At 42.1% G+C, this 24,773-nt stretch overlaps 2 protein-coding genes across 2 annotated transcripts; both read right to left on the bottom strand.

The window, feature by feature from the left end:
* Positions 1-2,401: 2,401 nt before the first annotated feature.
* On the bottom strand, positions 2,402-7,072 carry RDH14 (retinol dehydrogenase 14). Its single transcript, XM_037528473.2, is given in 3 exon segments — positions 2,402-3,099; positions 6,687-6,784; positions 6,787-7,072. Coding segments are annotated over 3 exon segments (1,002 nt in total). The 3' UTR covers positions 2,402-2,481.
* A 1,742-nt stretch (positions 7,073-8,814) lies between these two features.
* On the bottom strand, positions 8,815-24,541 carry NT5C1B (5'-nucleotidase, cytosolic IB). The gene is given in 11 exon segments (XM_037528472.2): positions 8,815-10,697; positions 10,700-10,964; positions 14,697-14,881; positions 15,287-15,409; positions 17,747-17,876; positions 18,920-19,087; positions 19,397-19,843; positions 21,128-21,262; positions 22,188-22,370; positions 22,716-22,805; positions 24,417-24,541. Coding segments are annotated over 11 exon segments (1,821 nt in total). The 5' UTR covers positions 24,450-24,541; the 3' UTR covers positions 8,815-10,635.
* Between the last annotated feature and the right edge of the window lie 232 nt (positions 24,542-24,773).

The raw sequence follows: 24,773 nt of genomic DNA, 5'->3' as shown, positions 1-24,773 counted from the left end.
AGAGTAACAGAATTGCCTTTTATTTAGACTCGGTGAAATGGTCAAAAGAAAGTCTGCAGCAGGAAGGGAGGAGAGACGCAGAGCTTAAATCTTGAAAATCTAACTGGTCATACCATAGCTATTAATCGTCTATTCCATCAAACACTGGGTGGGAAGGACATCTTCCAAATGGCAGCTCATTTTACCTTAATGGTTGGTGTTTCTAGATGAGTTTCTAGTTTTCCATCATGATAAATTAATATATCCTGTTTTATTATGGTGCTACAAACAAGAACTCTGAAAGGCTCAACTCTTACAAAAGACCCAAATCCCCTGAAAAGCATCAGATATCAAAATGTAGCCAGAAAAGATGGTATAAAATGGGGGAAAAAAGTTCCTTTTAATGAAGTTGAGGTGTAAGACAGATTTACTAGCTTCCATTTTTCCAAGTTGTATTCAGGTGTATTTCCTGCCCATATTTCTAAGTTCAGTAGGTCTCTTTGTAGGATTATTTAAAAAAAAAAATACATTTCAAAGAATATGTATTTATACTTACTACACCTGCAAAGACACACCTGTGATAACAGTGTTTCTCACATTCAGAAACCCGATGCACTAACAGAAAACAGAACTGTATGATCTGCCAATCTCCTGCCATTTTCAGAAAAACCGATACTCATAAGCTTAAAAACAACCAATCGAGGATTACTCTCGACCAAAACAGTCATTAAGGTCAGTGTAGTTCAGTTCATCCTTTAGTCTTATTCTTTTTTGAATATTAACAGGTGGTTGAGACAAAAAATTAAAATTATTAGCTATTTTTGATGTTATAACTAGATGCCTAGACTCAATTATTAAGCACACCATTAATAAATTACCTATTATTCATTCAGACATTATTACTCAATGTTTACTGTGTCAGGTACTAGACTTGATTCTTTGAAGAAGGAAAATAATAAAAATATTTATTTTCCTCTGAGAATTCCAATTGTCTTGTTGGACTTGAGGACAAATAATTAATGCACTAATTTCTCTGTAAAGCTGCCAAGAACAATGGAAACCAAGTAGAAAGAGAATTGGTTCTGCCTACAGAAATGAAGAAGGAATACATCCATAGGAAAATGTTCAAGGGCAAGAATTCCAAGTGAAAAGGAGAAGGGTCGTCAGGGTACTGCGATGGATCGACTGTGTTGTCTAAGACATTAGTCATTCAGTATATATGGTTATTTAAATTTATATTAACATTAAGATTAGAAATTCAGTTCTCATATTTCAGGTACTCAGTGACCACGTGCTTTAGTCTACCATATTGGACAGTGAGGACAGAATTATTTTCATCATTGTAGAGTTCTTTGGATAGCACTAAGTGTCAGAGGGCAACATCAGCCGGTGGCCAGTCCATGAGACTCACATATACATGGAGTTGAAACATTAAGCAAAAATGGCCCCTAAGCTACCTATCTTACAAAATTCCTTCAGGAATAGTGTTGAGGTACTCCACCCTTATAGCATTGCTGACGTTTGACCCCTACAGCTTCCATATTTGAGTGAGACTTCTTTTGAAAAGGAATTCTACATGGCCTCCCTGGTGGCGCAGAAGGTTGAGCGCCGCTCTGTGAAGCTGTCCACAGCTTCTACAGTGCAGGTTTGATCCTGGCCGGTTGGCGAGAATCCCACATGGCGCAGCAGACCTCTCCTGTCTTGCCCACTGCTTCCCTCAGCAGTGTATTTCTTTAGTCTGCCTGTTCTGTTCCCTGCTCTATCTCTGGTGAATCCTCTCATCCTCCAGCGCATCTGGCCTGTACCCCCGTTCTTGCATAAAAATAAATCTTTAAGAGAAAAAAGAATTCTACAGCTTTACAAAAAAAGAAATAAGGCTGGAAACCCACTGCTATGGGAAGTGCAAAGCAGAAACCAGCACGGGTTTCTAAGCAGGGAGATGACTATGAAATAGATTTGGACTTTAGAAATAATACCTCTTAAGGTAATATGTAAGATAAGTGGGAAGCAAATACTCTGACCACACCAATGTCAGTAGAGGCTAGTGAGATGATAAAGGGTCAACTACAATCACTAAAGAAATACACAGTTAAGGACTTGCATCAGCAAATTTATTCCAAGTAAGAACTGTCCACACAAAATCCAGCATTGTAATAAAAATGCTTAACAGTGGCATGAAACTGAAAGATACTTGAACAACTTCTCAAGTTATCTATTTTAAGTCACTGAATTCAATATTTGTAATCCATGCTTATCCATTTATAATTTTTAAGATATATTTATTATATTGTTCATCATACTTATTGTGTACAATTGAAATGTTTTCTGAAATATTTTCCTCCAAAAAATAAATTTTAGTAACTTCAAAATATTCACATGTACCTCTTAGCAGTATTCCCGTAAAACCAAAATTGTTTTTTACTAAGGAGTGCTCAGCCCTACCATTCCTGATCATTGGTATAACTGATAGTTTGATAAGTAGATCTCTTTTACTCTTTGTTCCTATTTTAATATGCCAACCATTACTTCACTGATATCCCAGAGTTTTCTTGCAACTGACTCGTCCATAGCTTTGGGCAATAGTTCCTCCTCTTTGCAATCCCCAAAGTACTTCCCTGACACACCTTCTACCTCAGGTGAAGAGGCTAAGTAAACCGAAGTCTGGGCACCTTCCACTGGAGTTTTGAAAAAGGCCCAGGACAGCAAATTGAAAAGTGGTTTGACCAGCAGTGGAATGTGTATGTGCCTCCCGAGGTTAGTCCGCACGATGCCGGGGTGTAATACATTGACAGTAACATCTGTGCCTTCTAAGCGGCGGGCTAGTTCTCTGGTAAACAGAATGTTAGCAAGCTTGCTGCGACTATAGCAAAAGCTCTTATTATAGCTTTGTTCACTGTTCAAGTCTTCAAAGTTTATGTCTCCATACTTATAAAGTTTGGAAGAAACCACCACAATTCTGCTGGGAGCTGAGCTTTTGAGGAGTCCCAGGAGAAGATTGGTGAGAAGGAAGTGCCCTAGATGGTTCACTCCAAACTGCATCTCAAACCCGTCTTCAGTCTTCATATACGGGCACTGGAAGATCCCTGCATTATTGATCAAGACATCCAGTCGAGGCTCTTCCTTTAAATGTCAAAAAGAGAACCACAGACTTAGGAATACAGGTCTAAATAGCACAATTAAAAAAAATTCTTAGAAACTCCTAGAACTCTTTACATTGTCTCTATGACTTTTGAACTGTGAGGGAAAACAGATTTGTATGCTAGCAGGGGTTTAACCGTACTTGTTTTACACATTATCTCATCTACTTTCAACAATTCTATAAGCAACATGAAGTTCTTAAAGAAGTAGGGCCTCCCCTGGTGGCGCAGCAGTTGAGTGCTGGGCTGTGAGGCTGCCCGCAGCCTCTGCAGCGCCAGTTCGTTCCCGGCCGCCGGTGAGGGTCCCACCAAAAAAAAAAAAAAAAAAAAAAAAGTTCGGTGATCTGCCCAATATCCAGGGGCTCCTAGGTGACAAAAATCCTAGAATGAAATATTCTGTTACCAATGCCCCTGCTTTTCTAATTGGGACTTTCAGACCACAGAATCCACATGCTCTAGAGAGTAGAAATACAACAGGAGACAGATCAGCACTGGTTATTCTCAGAACTACCAGTGTCAACACAACACCGGAGGAAAGTTAAGCTTGCTGTATTCTATAGTTTTCTAAGCGTAAATGGTACCATGGGGAGGGACTAACTTCCAAATTGTTTCCTTAAACTTGAGACAAGCAATAGCGAGGGTGGATGTCAGACTGGAGAGACTATCATGACTAAACCAAAGATTAAAGAAAATTTTAAACAGGTAATACCAGAAGCAACACAATGAATGATAAATACTATGGATCACAGTAACAGCAAAGGTGATTAACAGAGCAGGTAGGATCAGCAAACACCTTTGGCCTCCATGACTGTAGAATTCAGTGCTTTCTTCCCTACATGAAAACTACCTTTCAAGCTCTGAGGGGCCTTCAACTGAGATCTGTATAGTGAGAATTTTTCACTTTAACCATATCCCCCTGTATATTTCCAAATTAAAATCACAAAGACCACAAAGTGTAGACAACCCTCAGAAAGATGTATTTTCATTGCTGAATTAATGTTGGGTATCCATACCCTTTCCTGGCTGCCTTCTGTCTCTCTTGATACATAGAGAATAATGTAACACACTCTCCTGGTGTAAAGACACAGCAGTGACCCACAATTAAATCGATAAGTCACATTTCAAATTTCACTGGTCTTTTTGCCAGGTTATCAGTGAAAGGAAAAAATGTGTTAAATTTCACACCCCTTATCAAAGCCTACCTGTCAGAGGATTAACTATTTCTCATCTGCCTGTCCAAGCACCTCTTGCTTTCCAATGGTCAACTTCAAAAAGAAAGCAAGAGTTCACCCTTGGGGGAAAGAAAGGAGTATTCTTTTTCACTAATCCCTTGGAATAGTTTCCTGAATTAATCATTTCGGAGCCATCATTCTTTGTTGGGCTTGTGTTATTTTAAGACCTTATCATTTACTATTTTTTCAATTCTAGAAGATAAATAACCTAAATACCAAGAATACCAACCTGTGGGAAATTTACACTTCCTATTTTTTTTTTTTTTTTAATTCTGGTTATAGTTGCTGAATCAGAGTGAAAAAGGAATTAACACTTTGAAGAAAGGCCAATTTAATTATCTCTGTATTTCCTTACTTTTTAGCTTGTTCTGCTTCATGTGGCCAAAGTAGCAAAATACCATGGGGATCAAGAATGAGGACTACCCCTTAACATAGCTGTATTTTAATGAAGAATAGAAAGATTTTCTTCTAATACTGTTTATATTAGTACTAGTTCTTTTTTTTTTTTTAGAGGCATGTTTTATTTATTTATTTATTTGTTTGTTTGTTTGGTTTATACATGCACTGGGTACAGTCAGAAGCTCGGGAGGGTGAGAGAATTCACCAGAGCCAGAGGAGGGAGCAGAGCAGGCAGAAGGACCGAGGTACACTGCTGAGGGGAGCAGCGGGCGGCAGGGGAGGTCTGCGCGCCATGTGGGACCCTCCTCCGGTGGCCGGGGAGCAGCTGGGGATCGAACCAGTGCCGCAGAGGCTGCGGGCAGCATCGCAACCCAACGCTCAACCGCTGCGCCACCGGGGAGGCCCTATTAGTACTAGTTCTTGACAAAATAATAGCCAAAAAGCCTCTCTACATCTGTCTCAGTTTTATACTATGCATCAGGGTACCCTATGACATCTCAAGGAATACTGAGGACACTTACATATTTTGAATTTTTACGGAAACACAATGATATGTTGCATCTCAAAATCTAGCTCTGGTGGTTCACAGCTTCAATCACATGATGCCAAATCTTTGCAAAGCTTAATAGTAAAATGCAAGTACAGTGCTAAAAATTAATACAGAGCAAGAAATGAGGTAATGTCCACTCTGACCCCAATGTTTGCGAGGTTGGGATGACCAACAGGTATACATTTCCCATTAGTAAGTAATTATGGTTACTGAAGGATGAAATTAAAAAAAAAATCAGTTATGTGCTTTATTTTTTTCAGATAGCTACTAAGTTGTTTGCCATAAATACTAGGCTATTTGGACCTAAATACTTGGGAGATACCCCTTTTGGTCAAAGGACAGTATTTAAAAAAAAGTTTGGGCACCTCTGCTCTAGACTTGAGACTCCATTCCCATGACAACTAATTTTAAATCTCACTCTTCTGAACGTCCTTTTGCATGTCACCTCTGCATGAAACCCTCTACCGCAACCTAACAAAGGTCATCCACTTCAGTGGAAAATTGTCTAAGCAAAGAAATAGGGATTAAATGCAAGGGCACTGGAGACAGATTCTGGTAAGTCACTTAGCTTGTGCCTTTGCAGCCTTATGTAGTAAAATAGGGACAAAGAGCCAAGCCATTGGCAATGAGCCAGGATGAGGGAGAATTCAGACAATAATAGCTAAAGCTACTTTAATTTCATTAAAAAAATGTATCTAAAGTGTTTGGCTTTGGCACAGCACCCAGCACGTAGTAAACCTTCAATAAATTGTAGGCATTATGTCCTTTCTATGTCTGTCGCAGTTTAGAGCACATGAACACTGCACTGGGATTCCAGGTTCTTGGTTGAATCAGGGCAGGGCCTGGTGAAGGCTGGAGGTCATAATCGCACGGTGGGCCAGAGCCAACCTTCCTAGCCCACCCTCAGGTCCCAGCCACCTTCCCTTGGGTGGTGATGGGATGTGGAGTTCCCAGTGTCTTTGGCTTTGACCTGGGGTGGGGGTGGAGTCCACAAAGCCTGTGTAGAATTAGCTTTAGGACAGCCTTTTCCCCCTAACAGCAGGAGTTTTTTTTTTTTTTTTTTTAATGAAAGGCCTGCTCTGAGGTCCTCCACTAGCAACTTCTCCACCTGCTCTCGGGCTCCGAGAGGGGAGGGCCGGGCTTGGCGCAGGTGCAGTTCAGACGCGGAGAACCAGGGCCTCGGCCTGGGTGCTCAGGTGACAAACGGAAAAGCCTAGAAACGGACTCGTCTTCCATGTGGGCCTCTTATTTCCTCAGCCTCCTTGCAGGCATTCGTGTCTCATTCCCGTCCGCGGGGGCGGCCCAGCCCCCAGGCTCGGCGTGTCCGGCGCCGGGGTCGCGCCAAGGTCACCCCGGCCTGGCCCGCGCCCGCCCGCCCGCGCCCCACACCTGGAGCATCTCCTGACAGAAGGCGCGCACGGAGCGCAGCGAGGCGAGGTCCAGCTCCCTGACGACGAGCTCGCCCGCCCCGCCGGGGTCGGGCCCGGGGCCCCGGCCTCGCGGAGCTCGCGGCGGAGCTGGCCGGCCGCCTCCTCGGCGCGCGCGCGGTCGCGGCAGCCCATGATGACGCGCGCGCCCAGGCGCAGCAGCGCGGCGGCCGTGGCGCGGCCCAGGCCGCTGTTCGCCCCGGTGATGAGCACGGTCTTCCCCCGCATGGGGCCGGCGTCCCCGCCTCCGCGCAGCCTCCGCGCGCCGGGCCCCACGACCCGCCGGGCCGCCAGCCACAGCGCCCCGCCCAGCGCGGCCACGAGCGCCGCCACCGCCGCCACGGCCATGGCCGCCGGGGCCCGGGCGCCGGCCCCGCGCGCAACTTCCGGGGTCGCCGCGGACCCGGGCCTGGACAGCAACCTGCCCGTGAGGAACTCTGGGGCGTCGCCGGTCGGCCCTGACGGGGCGGCGTGGGGCATGCTGGGACTTGTAGTTCTCGTTCCGAGGGCCGCGGATTGGCTGGGAGAGAACGGCGCGCTGGGACCCGGCGGCCGCCGAGCTGCCTCACGGCTGGAGGGTGGAGGGTGAGCATGGCCCGGGGGGCTTCAGGCTGAGGCTCTTTCTACCCAAGGAAATCCCGATCCCGAGGGTGGTGGCCTCCCGTGCTGGTGCCTAGGGAGTGCAGTGACCATGCAGATCTGGGTATGGGCTGGCTTACAGATCCCACACCTCAGGGCTGGCTTAGGGTGTGGTGTGAAGCCACCTGGTTAACCTCAGTGTGGTTCACGTACCCCATCTGGAGAATGGTTCCTGCCCAGCAGAAGTAGGAGGAAGGCTTGTTGAGCCTCCTTTTCTCCCCCCTCCCTCTTCCACCCCTCTCACCCCACAAACACACACTGATGGGGCTAAGACCTTAGCGACCTGAATCAGGTGGAAGCAAAATGGGCCACACTTGAGCTTTGCATAATCACTGGGAAGCCTTGTAAAAACAAAACCAACCTCAGAAATGGTGTTATAGGGCAGCCCCGATATTGAACGTGTTCCTGGCTGTGGGTCCTCACCCGCACACTTAAAAAGGACCTATTAATACTCCACTATAGGCACACACAAAAGGTCAATAAAAGGTTTATTTACCAGGGAAAAGGAAATAAGGAAAATGTACAACTCAGGGAGAAAATAGGGAAATAAAGTCTTCAATGCGTCCTACCCGATCCACCGACCTGGAAACCCAAAGGCACTCTCAGAGCTGGCTGGACGCTGCGAGCTGGCAGAGAATCAAAATGGGGAATGCCCCAAAGCCCACGTGTCTGGCTTTATACCAACTTGGCTGCTTAACCCCACCCTCAGGTCCCAGCCACCTTCCCTTGGGTGGGGATGGGATGTGGAGTTCCCAGTGTCTTTGGCTTTGGCCTGGGGTGGGGGTGGAGTCCACAAAGCCTGTATGGATTAGCTTTAGGACATCCTTTTCCCCCTAACAATGGCAGGGACCCTTAGGGTACTGCAGCTTCAAATTCAGTAGGTCCAGATGGGTCCTGAGGATTTGCATTTCTAACAAGAGATGATTCTGATGCTACTCATCTGGGGGCCAGAGTTTGAGCCCTGCTGAAGACCTTTATGACCCTGATCCCTATAGAAAAAGTCATCCTCTAATGGTCTTACTTGACACTGGCAGACATACACTGGGGATAGCTTGGACCTACGGTAAACACAAACCTCTGATCAGGTCCACTCGCAAGTGCTGCCCCAACCCTCCCACCAAACTGTTAAATGTAACAGGAATGAGTAAGAAAGTGCTTTGTATACTTTGTATATTGTAGGAAGCTTCAGGGGCACTGCCACAGGGACCCATCTTCCAGCTGCAAAGTTCATAGATGTAGACCAAGCTACTCTTAAGTCATTCTTTCATCTACAACCATCCAATGATACTGTTTCCAAACTCAGGGTACTTACTATCTAGTGCAGCGCCCTCTCCTGTTCTAGTTCCCATTCTAGAATCTTTAGGATAAAAGAGGCACAATTTAAAGTGAATTGATAAAACTTTTCCACCCCCATATATTTGAGAAGGATTTAATATGCAACAAATAGTCATGATACAGAGTAGTCGCAATACAAAGAAAAAAGGGGGTAGAAAGCTGCAAGTTTTTATAACGTGTACTGAACATGGAGCTCAGAGGCGGATAGCACATTATCACTGGGGATTAGGGCAGTAGGAACAGACATCATGGGCAGCTCTTTATTCCACCTTCTCTCTTAATTTAAATCAGCCTCTCAAGCTCACTAAACCTGGAGCACATAAGTTTCTTCTTCTCCTTTCTATCCATGCCTTCCTGTCCTTGAAAGCCTCATTTCTCTCCATTTCTCCATTTCCAGCCTGTACAGATCTCTGCTTCAACCTCAAGTGTGACCCTCACTTGGCACTGTGGACAAACAGCCCTCTAGTGTTGGCTCTTTGAGTTTACACATTTGACTTTCTCCTGGAGATTTAGGTTTTAAATTTCTTAAAGAATAGGATTATACCTGAATCTCTATTGTCCTTACACTGGGGAATGCTTACACAGCAGTAGGTACTCATTAAGCATCATGGATGATATATTTTGGACTAGCATACATTGTTAGGAACCAGATCAAAAAAGTATGTCAGCAGTGGTCTTAAACTCAAGCCAGGGGTGGAATATGTGTGGCTGGGTGGGGTAGAGATGGAGGTAGGGGCAGAAGGAGCAGGAGAGGATGTGGAGAGAAGCGGCATCCCCAAGACCTAGTGTAACTGCAGTGTGGATATAGCATAGAACATAATGGAATCACTGATTTACTCAGGATGGGTCCCACAGCTGTAGAATTAATGAGAACAAGTCGATGTGGAAGGCTCTATAACACAGGAAATAGACAACATATAACTTTTGAAGTAAAACCTGAATTTTAATCTTAGTCTTACCATTTATTAGCTGCACATCCTTGGACAAGCTACTTAATCATTTTGAACCATAAGTTCTTCATTGATAAAGGAGAGTAATAATATGTCACAAATGTTTGGTTTGATGAGAAAATCAGGGACTGAAAGTAAGCAGCTCCTTGAGACTAACTTGTGACAGATGGTGGTTAATAAGCAATCAATGGTTTTTGAAAAAAAAAAAAAAAACACACACACAATAATCACAGCAGAATGGTAGCAATGAAGGACCAGGACTCTGCACTTCATGTCACATTTTGAAGTGGTGGCCATGGCTTTTTTCCCCCTATACAAACATTTTGCCTCCTAAGACAGAGACTTCAAATATGAAGTTCTGTGATTCAGAGGCAATGAACTTACCTAGTTAACTGCAAAAGCTCAAAAGAGATTCTGTCTGGAGCTCATCTTAGATGGAAAGTACCCGTATGAATAACCAGCTGATTTATTTCTAAATGAGCAGTATCAAAACCGGTCCACTACTGCAGGTGGAGCGGCAGTCTCAATTTGCATTGAATAAGAGGATGATCATAGAGTCAGTAGACTAAAAAGTTCTAATTTTCAAGAGTGTATTTAACCATGCTCTTTCCTCCTTGAAGATCACTATTCTGTAATACAATAGGTAACAATTTCTTCCATCTACTGGCAATCAAAAGTGAACAATATTTTGGAAAACTAGCCTTGTAAAAATGCCCATTTAAGCTTTCATGTTCTAAACTTATCCTAAAGAGTCATCATTATGACTCGCACACAAAAAGCTAAGTGCGATGGTATTCAATAGCATTGACAGTTCAAACAAATGTAGCTTGAAGTTTCAAATTATTTAAAAAAAAATCAAGAGAAAACTTTTCCAAATGAGCTAACTTCTGAGGTCCTAGCTTCTGAAGAACTACCTAATTACCCTAGAGATCCAAAAGAAGTAGTTTCTATAATACCCGACTCACTGCTTTATTTTTCCTCGCATCCCTAATTAATTTTTTGATTAATGTCATAAGGTACATGAGCTGTGTTGGTGCTCATTTTTTGTGCCCTTCAATGCGGAACATGTGGTCATCGAAGAAGATGTGCGGCCTTATCTTCATCAAGATGGGACCTTTGGGAGCTCCAGCGAGGAAAAGAGCTTCATCTATCTCTAGACCCCAGCGGCGAAGGGTTTTCAGCACACGGGCACCTGAACTAGCTACGCTCCTGGCTGTCACCAAGTAGGTTCTAATAGGGCAAAGTAACCGTTCATCTTTGGCATAAAACTTCTTTTGCAGTCTGCCTAGTTCTTCCAGAAAGGCTTTTAAGGGAACCTGTAAAAGGAACATGTCATAGCTGTGATTCAATGAGTCAAAGGAAGTGAATTCTGAAAAAGCAGAGGCTTACAAGATATAAAAAGATGTAATACTGCATGAGAGAACAGCATTATAAGGCTGGTGGCAATAGTGTTGAAATTGCCAGCATTTATGTTAATCAAGTTTCTCTTTTGGACCCATCTTGCATGGAATACATGAAGGATGGCCATATACTATATCACCCATATCCAAATATTTTAAGTGTTCACCTATCACATAATGTGACCTATAACAAGTTAAATCAGGGCAACAGACAAACTATCCATAGAGAAATAGAATAAATAAAGTTCAGTTGATCACTAAAAACACTAATCTTTTAATTTGCTTTTTGTGGTTTGTACATTAACTTTTTAAGCTGACACCTTTGTTTCCAGTCTTGTCTTATAGTTACAGTGATGCTATATACTTTCACATTTTTATCTTCAGCCTTACAGAATACTTAGTTTTAGCTCTGATACAGAGAATAAACTTGGGGTTTTTTTTTGATGTGACCCAATCTGAAAGCCTTACATTTTAGAACAAACATTGTGTTTTAGCCCATTTACATTTATTAGGATTGTAAATACAGTTGATAATAATCCCGTCTTATGATTTTTAAAAAAGATTTATTTATTTATGCATACAAGAACTGGGGTGCAGGCCAGAGGTATGGGCGTGAGAGAATTCACCAGAGACAGAATGGGGCACAGAACGGGCAGATCTACTGAAATACGCTGCTGAGGGGAGCAGCGGGAGAGTCAGGAGAGATTTGCTGCGCCCTATGGGTGACTCCCTGGTCAGGGATCGAACTCGTGCTGCAGTAGCTACAGACAGCTTCATAGGTTGCGTCTTAACCCTTTGCACCACCAGGGAGGCTCCCGTCTTATGATTTTTATTGCACTTTCCATGTTTAAAGATTTTTAAGGGATTGTTAACTAACATCTCTTTGTTCTTTTCCTGGGTAAATGTGTGTTTCTTCACTTAGGAAAGTCTGTATTATTTCTTGCTATTGATTACCGTTACAACTGTAACTAATTATAATATCCTCAAGTCCTCTACTTTTTAAATCCAGGATCTATTTTTCTTTATAATGAGAAATAATAACATTAGGCTATACCTTCACCTCTCTCTCATCCTATTTCTTTTCCAGCCAGCTTTCTTTGTTTAATCTTTCTCAGTGTTCACATTTGTGTTATTAAAGATTCTCATTTCCATCTGCTTTACATTTTATCCATTGATTCACAATTTTAACTGAAGGTACCAGCATACTTACTCTTCCTTAGATATTCTTACCTTCATATTTTTTCCAGTTTTCATTAGTTATGTAATTTCCACATTTCTTTTCTATAACCCTATTCCCTACAATTGCTGTCACTTTAGCTCCATGGTTAAATATATTTGATGCCCATTTATGTCTTTGAGCTTCTAGTTATTGGCTTTTTAGCCAAAATATGTCTTCTAGTGCTAGGTTTTTCAGAAAACATTATGAAAATAATAATCCCTCAAAAGATACTATGCTCTCAACTGTTGATCTGTTTCATGTTTACTTAATGAACTATTGGGTTGTCAGAAAAGTCCTGACTTTTTTTAAAAGATTTGTTTATTTATGCACACAAGAGCTGGGGTACAGGCCAGAGGTGTGGGGGGGTGAGAGGATCCACCAGACAGAACAGGGAACAGAACAGGCAGATTGAATGAAATACACTACTGAGGGGAGCAGCGGGCGAGACAGGAGAGGTCTGCCTCGCCATGTGGGTTTCTCCCTGGCTGGCCAGGGATCGAACTCGTGCTGCAGAGACTGCAGATTGCTTCATAGTATGGTGCTTAACCCCTCGTGCCACCAGGGAGGCCCAAGTCCTGACATTTTTGACATTTTTTCTATGTTTTCAATGCAAAATGAGTCATGACTTTTGTGACAACCCATTATTTGATGCATAATGAATCCTGATATTTATTTTCTCTATATATGATATTACAAGCAGTGCTCCACTATCTTTTGCTATTGAGCACTGCTGTGAATGACTGAGTTTTTCACTTGTGTATATTGGCTGCCCAAAGAATTATTTCTTTTCACTTCTTTGAAGTCATATAATCTTACTAGGGCATGCCTCAGTGGCAATCATTGTGTTCTATTTCCCTATCACATAATGTGACCTTTAATCTTTTAATACTTTAGTACATGCATTAACATCAGACAATGCAGGGCATTTTCTTAATTTGTATTTTCATATAAATGTGCATCTTTATATTTATATTTAGCACAATGCTTGTCTTCCCCTTCCCCAAATTTTTTAGTGCTTTTTCCCCCAAAGATTCAAATTATGCATATGTTGTATTTTCTATACTAGTGACCTTTTTCTGTCACTTTTCTTTCTAAAATTTTATTTTTCAATTACACTCATCTCAGAATTCTATGTTGTAAAGTTTTATCTCTTCTCTGATTCTTGCATTCCCATTTTATGACCCTAATTTGAAAGTTTTTAAACCCCATGGTAAATAGTCATAATTTTCACCTATATTTGGGCAACAATTTCTAGTGAGAGTTCTTTAACTGCTACTCAATTTTGCTCTTCTTTGTCTTTTTCTCATCCTGTCTTTGCATATGTTCTGTGCTGGTTCTCTTTATTACTCCTCATTCAAGGGAACTGATTTTCTATGAAATAATGGGAGGGTTTTTGAGGGAGGTCAAGGATAATCTTGAAAGACTGACCTGATTTCACAATTCAAAAGCTCCCCTTTTCTCCAATGTCATGGGGGAAAAAAAAACCTGTTTTCTGCAAAGATGGATTACCTAGGTGATCAGGTGTTTAGTCTTGCCTTCTCTGAGACTGTCTATATCAGAAACAGCAACTAAAGCCTCACTACAGGTGAGAAGCACACACAGGCAAAAAAAGAAATTGTAACTATTTTTTTTTTTGACAACAGAAGCAAAGTGGACATAGTGACAGGAATCACCCCATCACAGTTTGGCTTTAAAACCCAGGGGATCACAGTTCTTATTGATTTGACTATTTCCAAATAGTCACTATTTCCAAATAATCACCATATCCAAGCCAGGTATTGAAATCATCCTGTCTTACTACCATTTTGGAAATGTTTTAGAATTCATATATTTGTATAGTAAAAGAGGGAAATTTACTAAAAAATATCCTTTTGAGAAACTATTTTATTTAAAACATTTGGAATCTGCCTAGGTTGCAGAATGCTGGTAAGATTATTACTCCTCCCCTACCAACAAGAAAAGTCAAATCTAAAACATCATAATTTTGCTTGAGCCCATAAGAGAGCTAAGGCCACAGGGCAACCAAATAATATCAAACCTAACAAAACATCACAAAAAGTCCAAAGGAAAATCAAAGATATCTTCAGGGACAGATAGAATATCTTAGAGCATTGAAGGAGGACATCCCAGACACCATACCAGCAGGAATGAAAATTTCAATCAATTAAAAAAAAAAAAAAGCTGATAAAGGCCAAGTTTGAGCTAGTGAGAGAGTATAGAAGTTTTGGAAGCCATAGACACAAGAAATACACACTCTCTTATAGGCCTTTCTTAAGGCCTTTGCTAGGTACTTAAGAGAAAGACTTCAGGCGGGGTAGGAAGAGAAAGAATACAGGCTTCGGTCAGGTAGACTGAAAGGAGGGAGTAAAGAAGCGAAAACTCCACCTTGTCCCTTATCCCCTAAGGAACAGAAGATTTAAGCTGCTTACCTGAGCAAGATTTTTAGTCTCACATGCATTTTCATGTTGAAAGAATTTGTCCACCCCATGGTCCTTGGGATTATGATCAGTTTCCTCAGCGAAAAGGATAGCGTCTCCATCAAAAGCCACACGGAGTTGCGAGTCACAGTAAGCAACGTCTTTGGATCCTTCAAACATCGTTGCAGCAGCGATCCCTGACAGACCATGGCCATGGATTAATACTTTTTCCTGAGCCATAAACCTTAGTGTCTCCCATTAAAATAAAAAAAGAAAAGATTCTCCTAGGCCTTGCATTTCCTCTCTAGCTATCATCTGATGATTCAACTCTTCTCTATAACTGCACTTCTCAAAGCGGTTGTCTACACTCTGCCTCCATTTCTGTGATGGGTGGGGAAGTGCAAAATGCACAGGACAGTCCCTGAGGATGTCCATCTCTAGGAGAGCAAAGCTCTAGAAGATAAACTGAGGTGTCCTCACCTGTGGCAACACCTTAGCAGAAACTCCAATAAGGACATAACCCACAGATATGTGACACACAATATAAGTAGTTATTAGTGTAAACATCTTAATTAACTAGAGAGAGAAAACCAAACTGATACCTTCGTGAATTGCTTCTTGTATTTTTTCACAATCTGAAGAGAGATACAAGTTGGTAAGATAGGTCTTCAAATAGCCAATTGGGCTCTTTCCACCAGTTAGACAGAAGCGGTCAATGAGTAGGCCTATTATTGAGCAAGAAAGACTGTGTTATGGCGTGGACTAAAGACAGAGTACTTACTGTGAATGCAAATGAAAGTCACCTTGTTAATAACTGAGTGCCCATTGAGGTTTAGAATTAGCCGATATTAAAAACTGTCTTAGCTGTTTTACATAATACTGGTTGTGTTTGGTGCATGATAGTCTATGAAGTACTTCCACATAGACCATGCCCTTTTACTCTCACAACTTTATGACAGGCATTATCCTCATTACAGAAAAGGAAACAAACATAGACTGGTTCATGTTAATTCTTCTAAACTTCCTTCTTTCTCATTGAAAGGGGTGGTTATGGTGTTGATGCTATTTTAAGTGTCATTCTATATTTCTCTAGTAAAATACAAATAGTAATAACAAGTAATGCTAAGATTTAAACTTTTTAAAAAGCAACATCAGCAAAAAAATGCCCCTCTTTCCTGACTTGGCATTTTATATGCAATCATTAGTAGACTAAACATCAACATACCGTTCACTTCCTTTCAAATCACCAACAATTAAAAATAAGCTTATGGTATGCTTATGAAATAGGCACCCACATACACTGTGGATGGAGTTGTAAATTGGTACAACCAAATAGAAAGTAATTTGACTATATGTACCAAGATATTTTAGCAATTATACCTTTTAACCTGGGATTCCTTTTTTTTAGTCTAAGGAAATAATCTGAAAGTCTGATACAGATAATTCCTTCTCAAAGCATGATTACTTGTAAAGCAAAACATTGCTCAACAATGTGACAACAGCAAAATAAAATATAACATTTTGCGTATGATATGATACCTAATATCAAAGTGTTTCTGATATGTGGTAAACTGAGTCACACTACACAATAAAACAGAATTCTAAATCTAGTCAGTTGTTTATTTTCTCTGTGGACCAAGAGAGTAAATAGAATGTGTCCATCAACAGCTGAGGTGGAAGTATTTGCTATGGCATTAATAAAATGTCATTAATTTTTAATAGTTAATAATTATTTAAATTCTGTGTTGAAATTGGACATATTTCATTAATAATTATTAATGTCTCTTTTTCATTTCACCCAAGGTTGGATATAAGTCACATAAAATTGTACCCTAAATATCCCTAAGTAATTTGATTTAATGATCAGAAATTATTTGGTGGCAAATCAAAAATGATTAATGATTAATCAGAAATGATTAAAACATCGTCTCTTCTATCAAGATCATAGTTCACTAGGGAGCCAGATGGGTGTAAGTCTGCCATGGCAGAGAAGGGTGCAAATTGTGTTCAGCACCCAGACATGGGGAGTCTTCAGGTGAGAGATTGTTATCCCCTGAACAACCTGAATGAGCATATTGAGGCCAGTCAGTTCATCAGCACAATTTATAGGTGAAGAACTGGTTCCTTATGCTACCAGCCTCCAAATCCAATAAGATTGTGCTGTAATCACAACTGCCATTTATTGAGTGATTGTGGCCCTCATCTATGCCACATCTTTGATATATGTTCTCTCTTTTCATATCATAATACCATAGAATGTTGGTACATTTTTGAAAGGCAAACCTTTTTTAAACTTTGTTTCAGTAAAATATATCAGTCTTAGAATTAGGATAATATAAAACTCATAACTTGTGATACAGCTTGACTATTTATAAATATGTCCAATTTCAACACAGAATTTAAATATGCCACAGTTAGCCTAATTTTGACTTGACATGTCCCAAAGCTGGATACATCACTTAGAAAATAGGCTAAAGGTCTTCACATTAGAAGTCAGATCGTTCCATAATAACAAAAAAGGGCTCTTTCTCTTAAATTTCTGGAAATGTCATGAGGATACTTGAGCTAATGAAATTTTTCATGTTAAGGAATAAAGACAGTTTTACCGGCATGGCATGGATTTGATGTGTGAGGAGAATAGCCAGGAATAGTCATATTTTAAGAGCAGAGAAGTAAGGTGAGAACCTTTAAACCTTTAACATGTATCTGTGGTGAGCAAGAAGTTTGATCACACAGAGAAAGCCTCTGGGTTGACAGCTCCTTGAAGTCAAGTTCAGAAGTGAAAAACATAAAACAGAGAAATATATTGCAGGACCTGGGATTAGGACTTTGAAATTCACATTTGACAAGTTAAGTCCAGAGCTTTGGGTCCAACTCTGTGCTGAAGTTAAAAATGAACATGGCCTCTCTTGTTCTGACATAGGCAAATAAACATTCCTCACGCAGAAGGGGGTGTCAGTATCAAAGACACTGCATTAGTTAGGCCACAGTTAGCAAAATAACATGGCCTCTTTCTTTCAGAGCAGCGAGCTGTTCCTCCCCATGGTATTTATTTTACTTACCATAGTGATTGACGCTGTTTATAAGCCGCACTCCCACTTGGGCATGGTTATTAGTCATCAGAACAATATCAAATAAGTCCTGGTCATTGGGGTACAGCTCACGGAGTCTAGCATTGACATGTTGCAGTGCCTGCAGGTGGCAAACATGAACGTGGGTGAAGAGGGGCAGGGAAGGTGGGCATCGGGAGTCTGGACAGAAGGCATCTCACTGGTGTCACATTCGAGCTCTGGTCTTCACTGAGAGATTATGAATCCTATAAGGCAGGGTTATGGCATCATTTCTGTATTTGCAGTTTCTCATACTTCGGACCCTAGGTAGTGTTTGCAGAATAGATGGGTAGTGTTGAAAATTGTTACATTTGGTTTGCTAGAATTATCTCTGTGAGTTAGGCAGCAAGAAAGATCAGGATAAACCCCTCCCTGGTTTTTAGGTATTTGTAAAATCTGCCTTCCTTGATCTTGTGAAAATATAGAGTGCTTAAGGAAATTGCACAGGGACCTTGTTAATGGTTATCCTTGCACGGGGAAGGGCCTTGCTGATGGTTTCTGTACTGTGTGCTCGCAATGTGGGCACTTGTCTGTTTCTTAAACGTGAGGTTTGTGGTTTCCTCCCATGAGTCTGCCGTGCCCCATGAGGACTTTCTACTCATAATTTGTGGAGGAGCCATTCACTCATGTTCACGTTGTTACTGTTTTATATTTGTATGCCTCACACAGGGGATCAGAGTTTACGTGTTCTCCATTTCAGTACGAGTTCAGAGACTCTTATTATTAAAATCATGCCCCTGAGTGTCAAGAACATCTTGATTTTCTTCATATGCTATGTTTGGAGCAAAGAGATCTAAAATGAATTTTATTTCATTTGATTTCTGCTGCTGAGAACTGTATAGTCATTATTACTTTTTGCAGGGTGGGAACAAAGGTTTGTTACAGGTGTCAAGACCTCTTAGGGAAGCTCAATATCCTCAAATCTAGAATTGCGGATCGGAGTCCCTTTCTCAACAGCCAAGGTCTCTGTGACAGCATAGACTGACCTGAGGTTAACTCAAAAGGACAAGAATGACAGAGGTGGCTAGGAGCTGTAAGGGAGCCAGAGTGAGATCCCAGGGGTGGGCCTGGGTCCTCCCTCTGCCTTCCAGGGTCCTGACAGGCTGAAGGCAGCCATGAAGATACCTTGACAAAGCGGAATGCAGGCCCTGGAGTCAGGATGACATTCTCATTGCTGAGCTGATACTCCATGTACTTTTCCAGACCCTCTTCCTCGAAGATTTTCGCGCCATCCATCATGTTGAAGAGCGCCCGGGATGACACAGCGATGGTGAGGGCATGCCTGGGTTTGGGCTGCAGAGGGGGATCCAGTGAGGGGACAGCCACTCAGACTATAAGGGATCAGGACGGGATTCATCCCAGAGCAGGGTGGGAAGAAAGCAGTCAGGCCTCTGCTTGGAGCATGGGCTGCAGGAGAGAGCCAAGGGCTGGAACCCCACGTTTGCAGGAGGGAGAAGAGGCAGGAGGCTGGGATGAACTTCCCTCCACCTGACTTGTGGGGAGGTGAGAGTAGGTGGGGCTGTGGGGCTTTGAACAGGCCCACCAGGGCTGTGGGAATACTAGGAGGGACACCAAGGTACCATGGGCAGTGGTCCTGCTTACCGGTGGGGGGCGCGAGCAGCTGGGGGTCTTCTCATACAGTGTCCTCATTGATGCCCAGTAGGCCTCATCCTCATCTTCCTCTATATCCTGTTGCTTCTTCCTGGGGGGCGGGTCTGATGACATACAGTCGCTGTCCAACTGGGAGGAGGGGTAGAGCGACCTGTGAGCGGGGTAGGACTTCCACTCACTGGGGGGCGTGCGGGGATAGTCCCTCTTGTCCCGCATGATGCCATGCGTCCAGGTGTCAGCGTTCTCATTCATCTTGGTGGTGTGTCGAGCTGTCGGCTGGTACTGGGGCTCTGGGGGTGTGGGAGGGCTGGAGTCCACAGGAACAGGTGGTGTGTGCTGCGAGGGTGGAGTACGCGGAGAAGGCTGATCAAACTTTTGAGACTCGTGCTGGCTTGGGGAGGCAGATGAAGTCCTGGAGGTTGCGGAGCTACTGGGGAGCTGGAGAGAGAAAATAGGCCTCTGAGTTTGCTCCTCCCCTAGGACCCTTGTCCCCAGCTCTGCCCAGCTGGCGTCAGGGAGCTGTCCACTACCCTCTGTGTCCTTCCTACCTCTTGGATGGATGCTGAGTCATCTCAGCTACTCTAGGGATAAAGGGACTCAGATATTTCAAGACTCCAGATAGCAGAGATTTCTATTGCTTTCATTTTCTTCCAGATCCCTCCCACCACCTTTTATTTATTTATTTATTTATTTATTTTGAACAGCTAGAGCGCAGGTTTTCTTCCCTGCTTTTTGGTAGCTGGCACCAAGTTTTCAAAGGTCTATTGCTTTTGCTGCCTGTGTACCTACTTGGAGCCCTCGAGGTGGGGGGTCATAGGGATTGAAGAAGGGCCTTGCTTCCCACTGCCTCCACCTGTGACCTTCAGGTAACACAATGAATGAAGAGACTGAATGTTCCCCCCGGAAGACTTCACATCCCTCCCCGTATTTGCCCTGTTTTTATTACAGTGATTGCTGGGAAGGGTAGTGGGCGGAAGAATCTATCATCTCTAGAAGTTCCTGTGCCAGTGGAACTCAATTGGAAAGAATCACCTTTTATCACAGAAAGGAATCATTTCAGAAGAAGGACCCCTTACTTAGGTGTGCAGTAAATTCTTAAGCATTCACATATTATTTCAGCTTTGTTGATTGTTTCCTATTTTCCAAAGGCATGTTCCTGGGTAGATTGTTGATCTAATGGAGTTTGAGATTTAACAAATTAGAGGTCCACAGAGGTGGATTGGCAGGGTGCGTGTTCTCCCAGTGCCTGGGTCTGTGGGAGAACTGTGATTAAACTGCATCCAAAAGTTTAATCTCAAAAAACCTAACTTATTTCTCTTATGTGACTGGGCTTAGTTACACGTCCAAAACAGCACACAATCTAACATTCTTCAACAATTTATGTCTTTTGGTGACCTCTCCACCCCCTGTTCTGAGACTTGGGTTCTCCAATGGTTGTTGAAGAAGAATACGAAAGCATAGAGATTAATCATTAAATGTTCAGTTTCTCAACCTAGAGACCCCTGGTTTTAGTCTAGTTCTTGTAGCAAAAGGAATGTGAAATCTTTGGCAAGTTCCTCCACACTTCCATTTCCTCAACTATGAAAGGGTACTTAATAAGGGGTTTTGATGAGGACTCAAATAGCTAAACCATGTGAAGTGTGTAGACAGGGTCTGGCACATAGAAAGCATCGATAAGGTCTATTATTGTCGTTCTGTTATTATTCTTTCATCTCTCTCTACCTTGTTACTGGTAGTCTTGCCTCTGCCTTCGTCTATCGATGGAGCTCTCAGGGATGGGCTCCGAGAAGTTCGAGACCACTGATTTCGTGAAAGGTGCCCTCGAGAGTCTGTCTTTGGCACTAATTCTTGAGATCCCTTTGGGAGAGAGGAGAGACCCATGGGTGAAATACCCTACACCACCCATTCTTTCCATGCACGCACCTCTACAGAATGGCTATGTCAGACTAAACATGGCCATGCCCAATGAGAACATCTCTGGCTTCTATGACCCTTAACTTAACCTTGGCCCTTGTGTATCGCGTTAGCTCTAGCCCCATCCTGACTTCTGTGAGGAGCAATAAAGTGGGGTTCAACCTGGAACAGCAACCAAAACCAAGAAACAAATCTGATACCTCCTACTTTTTTTTTAAAAGGTTTATTTATTTACGCATACAAGAACAGGGGTGCAGGCCAGAGGTGTGGGGGGTGAGAGGATTCACCAGAGACAGAGTGGGAAACAGAACAGGCAGATTGACTGAAATACACTGTTGAGGGGAGCAGCGGGTGAGAAAGGAGAGGTCTGCTGGGGTGAGAGTCTGCTGCACCATGTGGGTAGCTCCCTGGCCGGGAATAGAATTCTTGCTGCAGTGGCTGTGGATAGCTCCATAGGTTGCGTCTTAACCCCTTGTGCCACCAGGGAGGCCCTACTTTTTTTTTTTTTTTTTTTTTTACCTGTGACTCGGCTTATATGGAACTTAGTAGATTTGGTCTGTGTCCTCCTTTTTTCCCCATCTCTTTCCTTATGGATAAGCCTGTTAGCACGTGCTAAAGAGACATTGCCACCATTTTTTGGTAGACTACAAAAAGGAGGGCAACTGGTACCCAAAGGAGGCTGCAGCAGAGCTGGAAGGCTGCTGCTGCATGGGAGGGAATGGAGCCCCCTAGCATTCCCTTTGGGGGAAAACAAGGATAGGGGAGACCATGGAGAGGCAAGTGGAAAAGTTGCTATTTCCCATATCCTTCCCCTCACCCAGATTGCCTGTGACTCCCCTCCAAAATCAGTAGTTTGATCTCTGCTCACCCTGATCATGGAGAAGTGCAGGCCCTGCTCCCACAACAGGCACATGTGAATATAAATACGTAATGTGCGGCAGGGACCAAGAGGCACTGTTCCCTCAGCTGCACAAAGGCAGCGTCTACACGGCGTGTGACCGCTCATGAGGCAACATCTCAGCAAGTGTTTCGGGCTGCCTGCACGACTCATCTGAAAGATTGTGCAGAAAATGGTCAATGTGATGGCCGGGCTCCCCTCCCCTCCCTGAATTGAACAAGACCAGTCTCCTCCCATAGGCTGAGCAGAGGAGATGGCTGTGGTTGGCTGTGGTTTCTACTCAAATAATCTACTTGGGGATGTGGAATGGTGGGGGGAAGTGGGGACCAGCTTTACCTAGTTTTCCCTTGACCTCTCCATGAAGATATTAGTTATACTTGAAAACAAATCTCAACAGCCCAGTGTTCCCTCTCAGCACTCCCTGGCCCCCTGATATTTTCTATTATATTTTCTGTTTTTTCTTTTTTAATTCTCTCATCAGCTCTAAGGTCAGCTCACCTGAGTGCTCAGACGTACTCCTGATTTCTCAGAATCCCTTCTTTTTTCTGCGTCTATGCTGTCTTTTGAGTATCTCGATCCAGTATCATTCTTAATATGGAAACAAAGAATGTTTATTAATTTTTAATGTCAGGGACATTAGAAACCTTTTTTTGGGGGAATAAAAGAATAAATAAAATTAGAATTTATCTTTTTGCCAATATAAAAAAAATATACAAATTCCAGACAGTATTTTACCCCTGTTCTTATAGGCATGAGTCAAAATAACACATATTAGGATATTATAAAACATTTTTGAATATAGAAAGTTGTTAGTGTATAGAGCTAAGGCATGAGGCATTTGTTATTTAAAAAATGATAATATGGTATTTCCCCAGGGCTCAGCAGGACTTGGATTTAGGTGGTTCACATAGCAGGCCTTTTTTTTTTCTCCTTTACACTGAAGCTCACCATTTATGGAACTTTTCCTTTTGCCATGTAGTGTTGAAACTTACCTTGCTTTCGCAATTAACCATAGCTCCATTGTCTATGGATATAAGCCTCAGGGTATTAATCTGAGTTTTAAATTCAAGGACCTTCCTCCTCGACAGATCTGTTGACTAGTATGTTTTCTTATCAAATTACACATAGCCTCTAGTTTGAAAATGTTTTTTTTCTTTTAATTAACAAACTAAAAGGGAGCACCATGTAGGAAAGCACAAGAAGATGAAAGTCACTGTATGAGTTACTGATTGAAACATAAATTTGCATTTTCAATTGCAGCAAATACTGTTATTTTGGAGCATTATTTGTGTAATTTCATGCTTTCTAGGTGGCTGATCAAGATTAATGTTATTGGTTTGTTTAAGGATCTCAACTTCTACCTTAGACCAAGGTGCCTGGGGGGATCTAGACATCATTTTCTGTTCTAAGCCTTGCATCCAGAAAAAAACATCTGATCAGTGTTATTTGAATAATTGAGTCTGTGACTGCAGAGAATGGTATAGCTGTGTAGCCCTAGGACTAATCTTGATGTCCTTCCATCAACCCATCACCACCATAAATCCTATCACTTTTAACTCTAAGAGGTATTCTAAGTCCAAAGCCTCTTCTCCATCCCTTATCATGGCCTTGTTGCAGGTTTCAGATCACCATGGACTTACATTCTTGGATTGTAGCCTTTTGTGCTGGTATTTTGGCCTCAAATCCTCCCAACTTCTAGATCTACTCACACTTCCCTCTACACTCTACCTCTATATTTTCCTTTTGCCAAATGCCTTGTATTTGCCTACATACCATCCTTCTTTCTTTGTAACTTTCTCTTTCCTTTAGCATTCTTTAGAAGCAAGCTCAGCATGATGTGGGAGAAATTCCCAGTGTTAAACATTCCTCTGGGTTCTGTGTTTTTTGTACATACTTTTACTGAGCATTGAATTGTACTTTGTTTATGTGTTCTCGTCAAAGATAGAGACTGTGTTTTCACCTCTTAGCTCTAACATGATCATATGCTCAGTAAATGCTGACTTACTGGATTGATTTATACTGTATGTTTTAATTTCCTTTTTCACCACTCTCTTCATTGCCTTTACTTCTCTTTTACCTACATGTAGTCATCATCTGAAATTATTTGATGCTGCAGAGTATTTCCAGAGGTAAATGATAGACTGATAATTGCATCTCCTCAGTTCTTTGGCAAGATTCTAGGACACTCAACCCACTCACCTTCTTTTTTTGTTTCAGAGACGTTTGACTCATTTCTTTAACTATTGATATTCTTTGTTGTTATGCAGGATTTTGTCTCCCCAGCTCCATTTCCTGCTGTTTCTGTGGCTTAGTCCAGGTTTGAATTTAGAACATCGAATTTATGACATCATATGTGATTCCATAGTAACAAACTGACTTTGTGAATATGTGACTATAAAAAACAGTATTTCTTCATATTCGAGTCTATCTACTCATAATCATTATCTGAGATATTTGGAATTGATGTCTCAACAATGTTCAAATGTTTATTTTACTATGTAACAAAATCAATATTACAGCCTCCTTCTTTATAACTCTCTTTAAGAATAACTGTGT

This window comes from Talpa occidentalis, unplaced genomic scaffold (genome assembly GCF_014898055.3).
Source record: "Talpa occidentalis isolate TD23 unplaced genomic scaffold, MPIMG_talOcc4v2.1 talOcc4.5, whole genome shotgun sequence".
NCBI lineage: Eukaryota > Metazoa > Chordata > Mammalia > Eulipotyphla > Talpidae > Talpa > Talpa occidentalis.
Note: the sequence above shows the minus strand (reverse complement) of the source record. Positions and strands in the feature narration are given on the sequence as shown.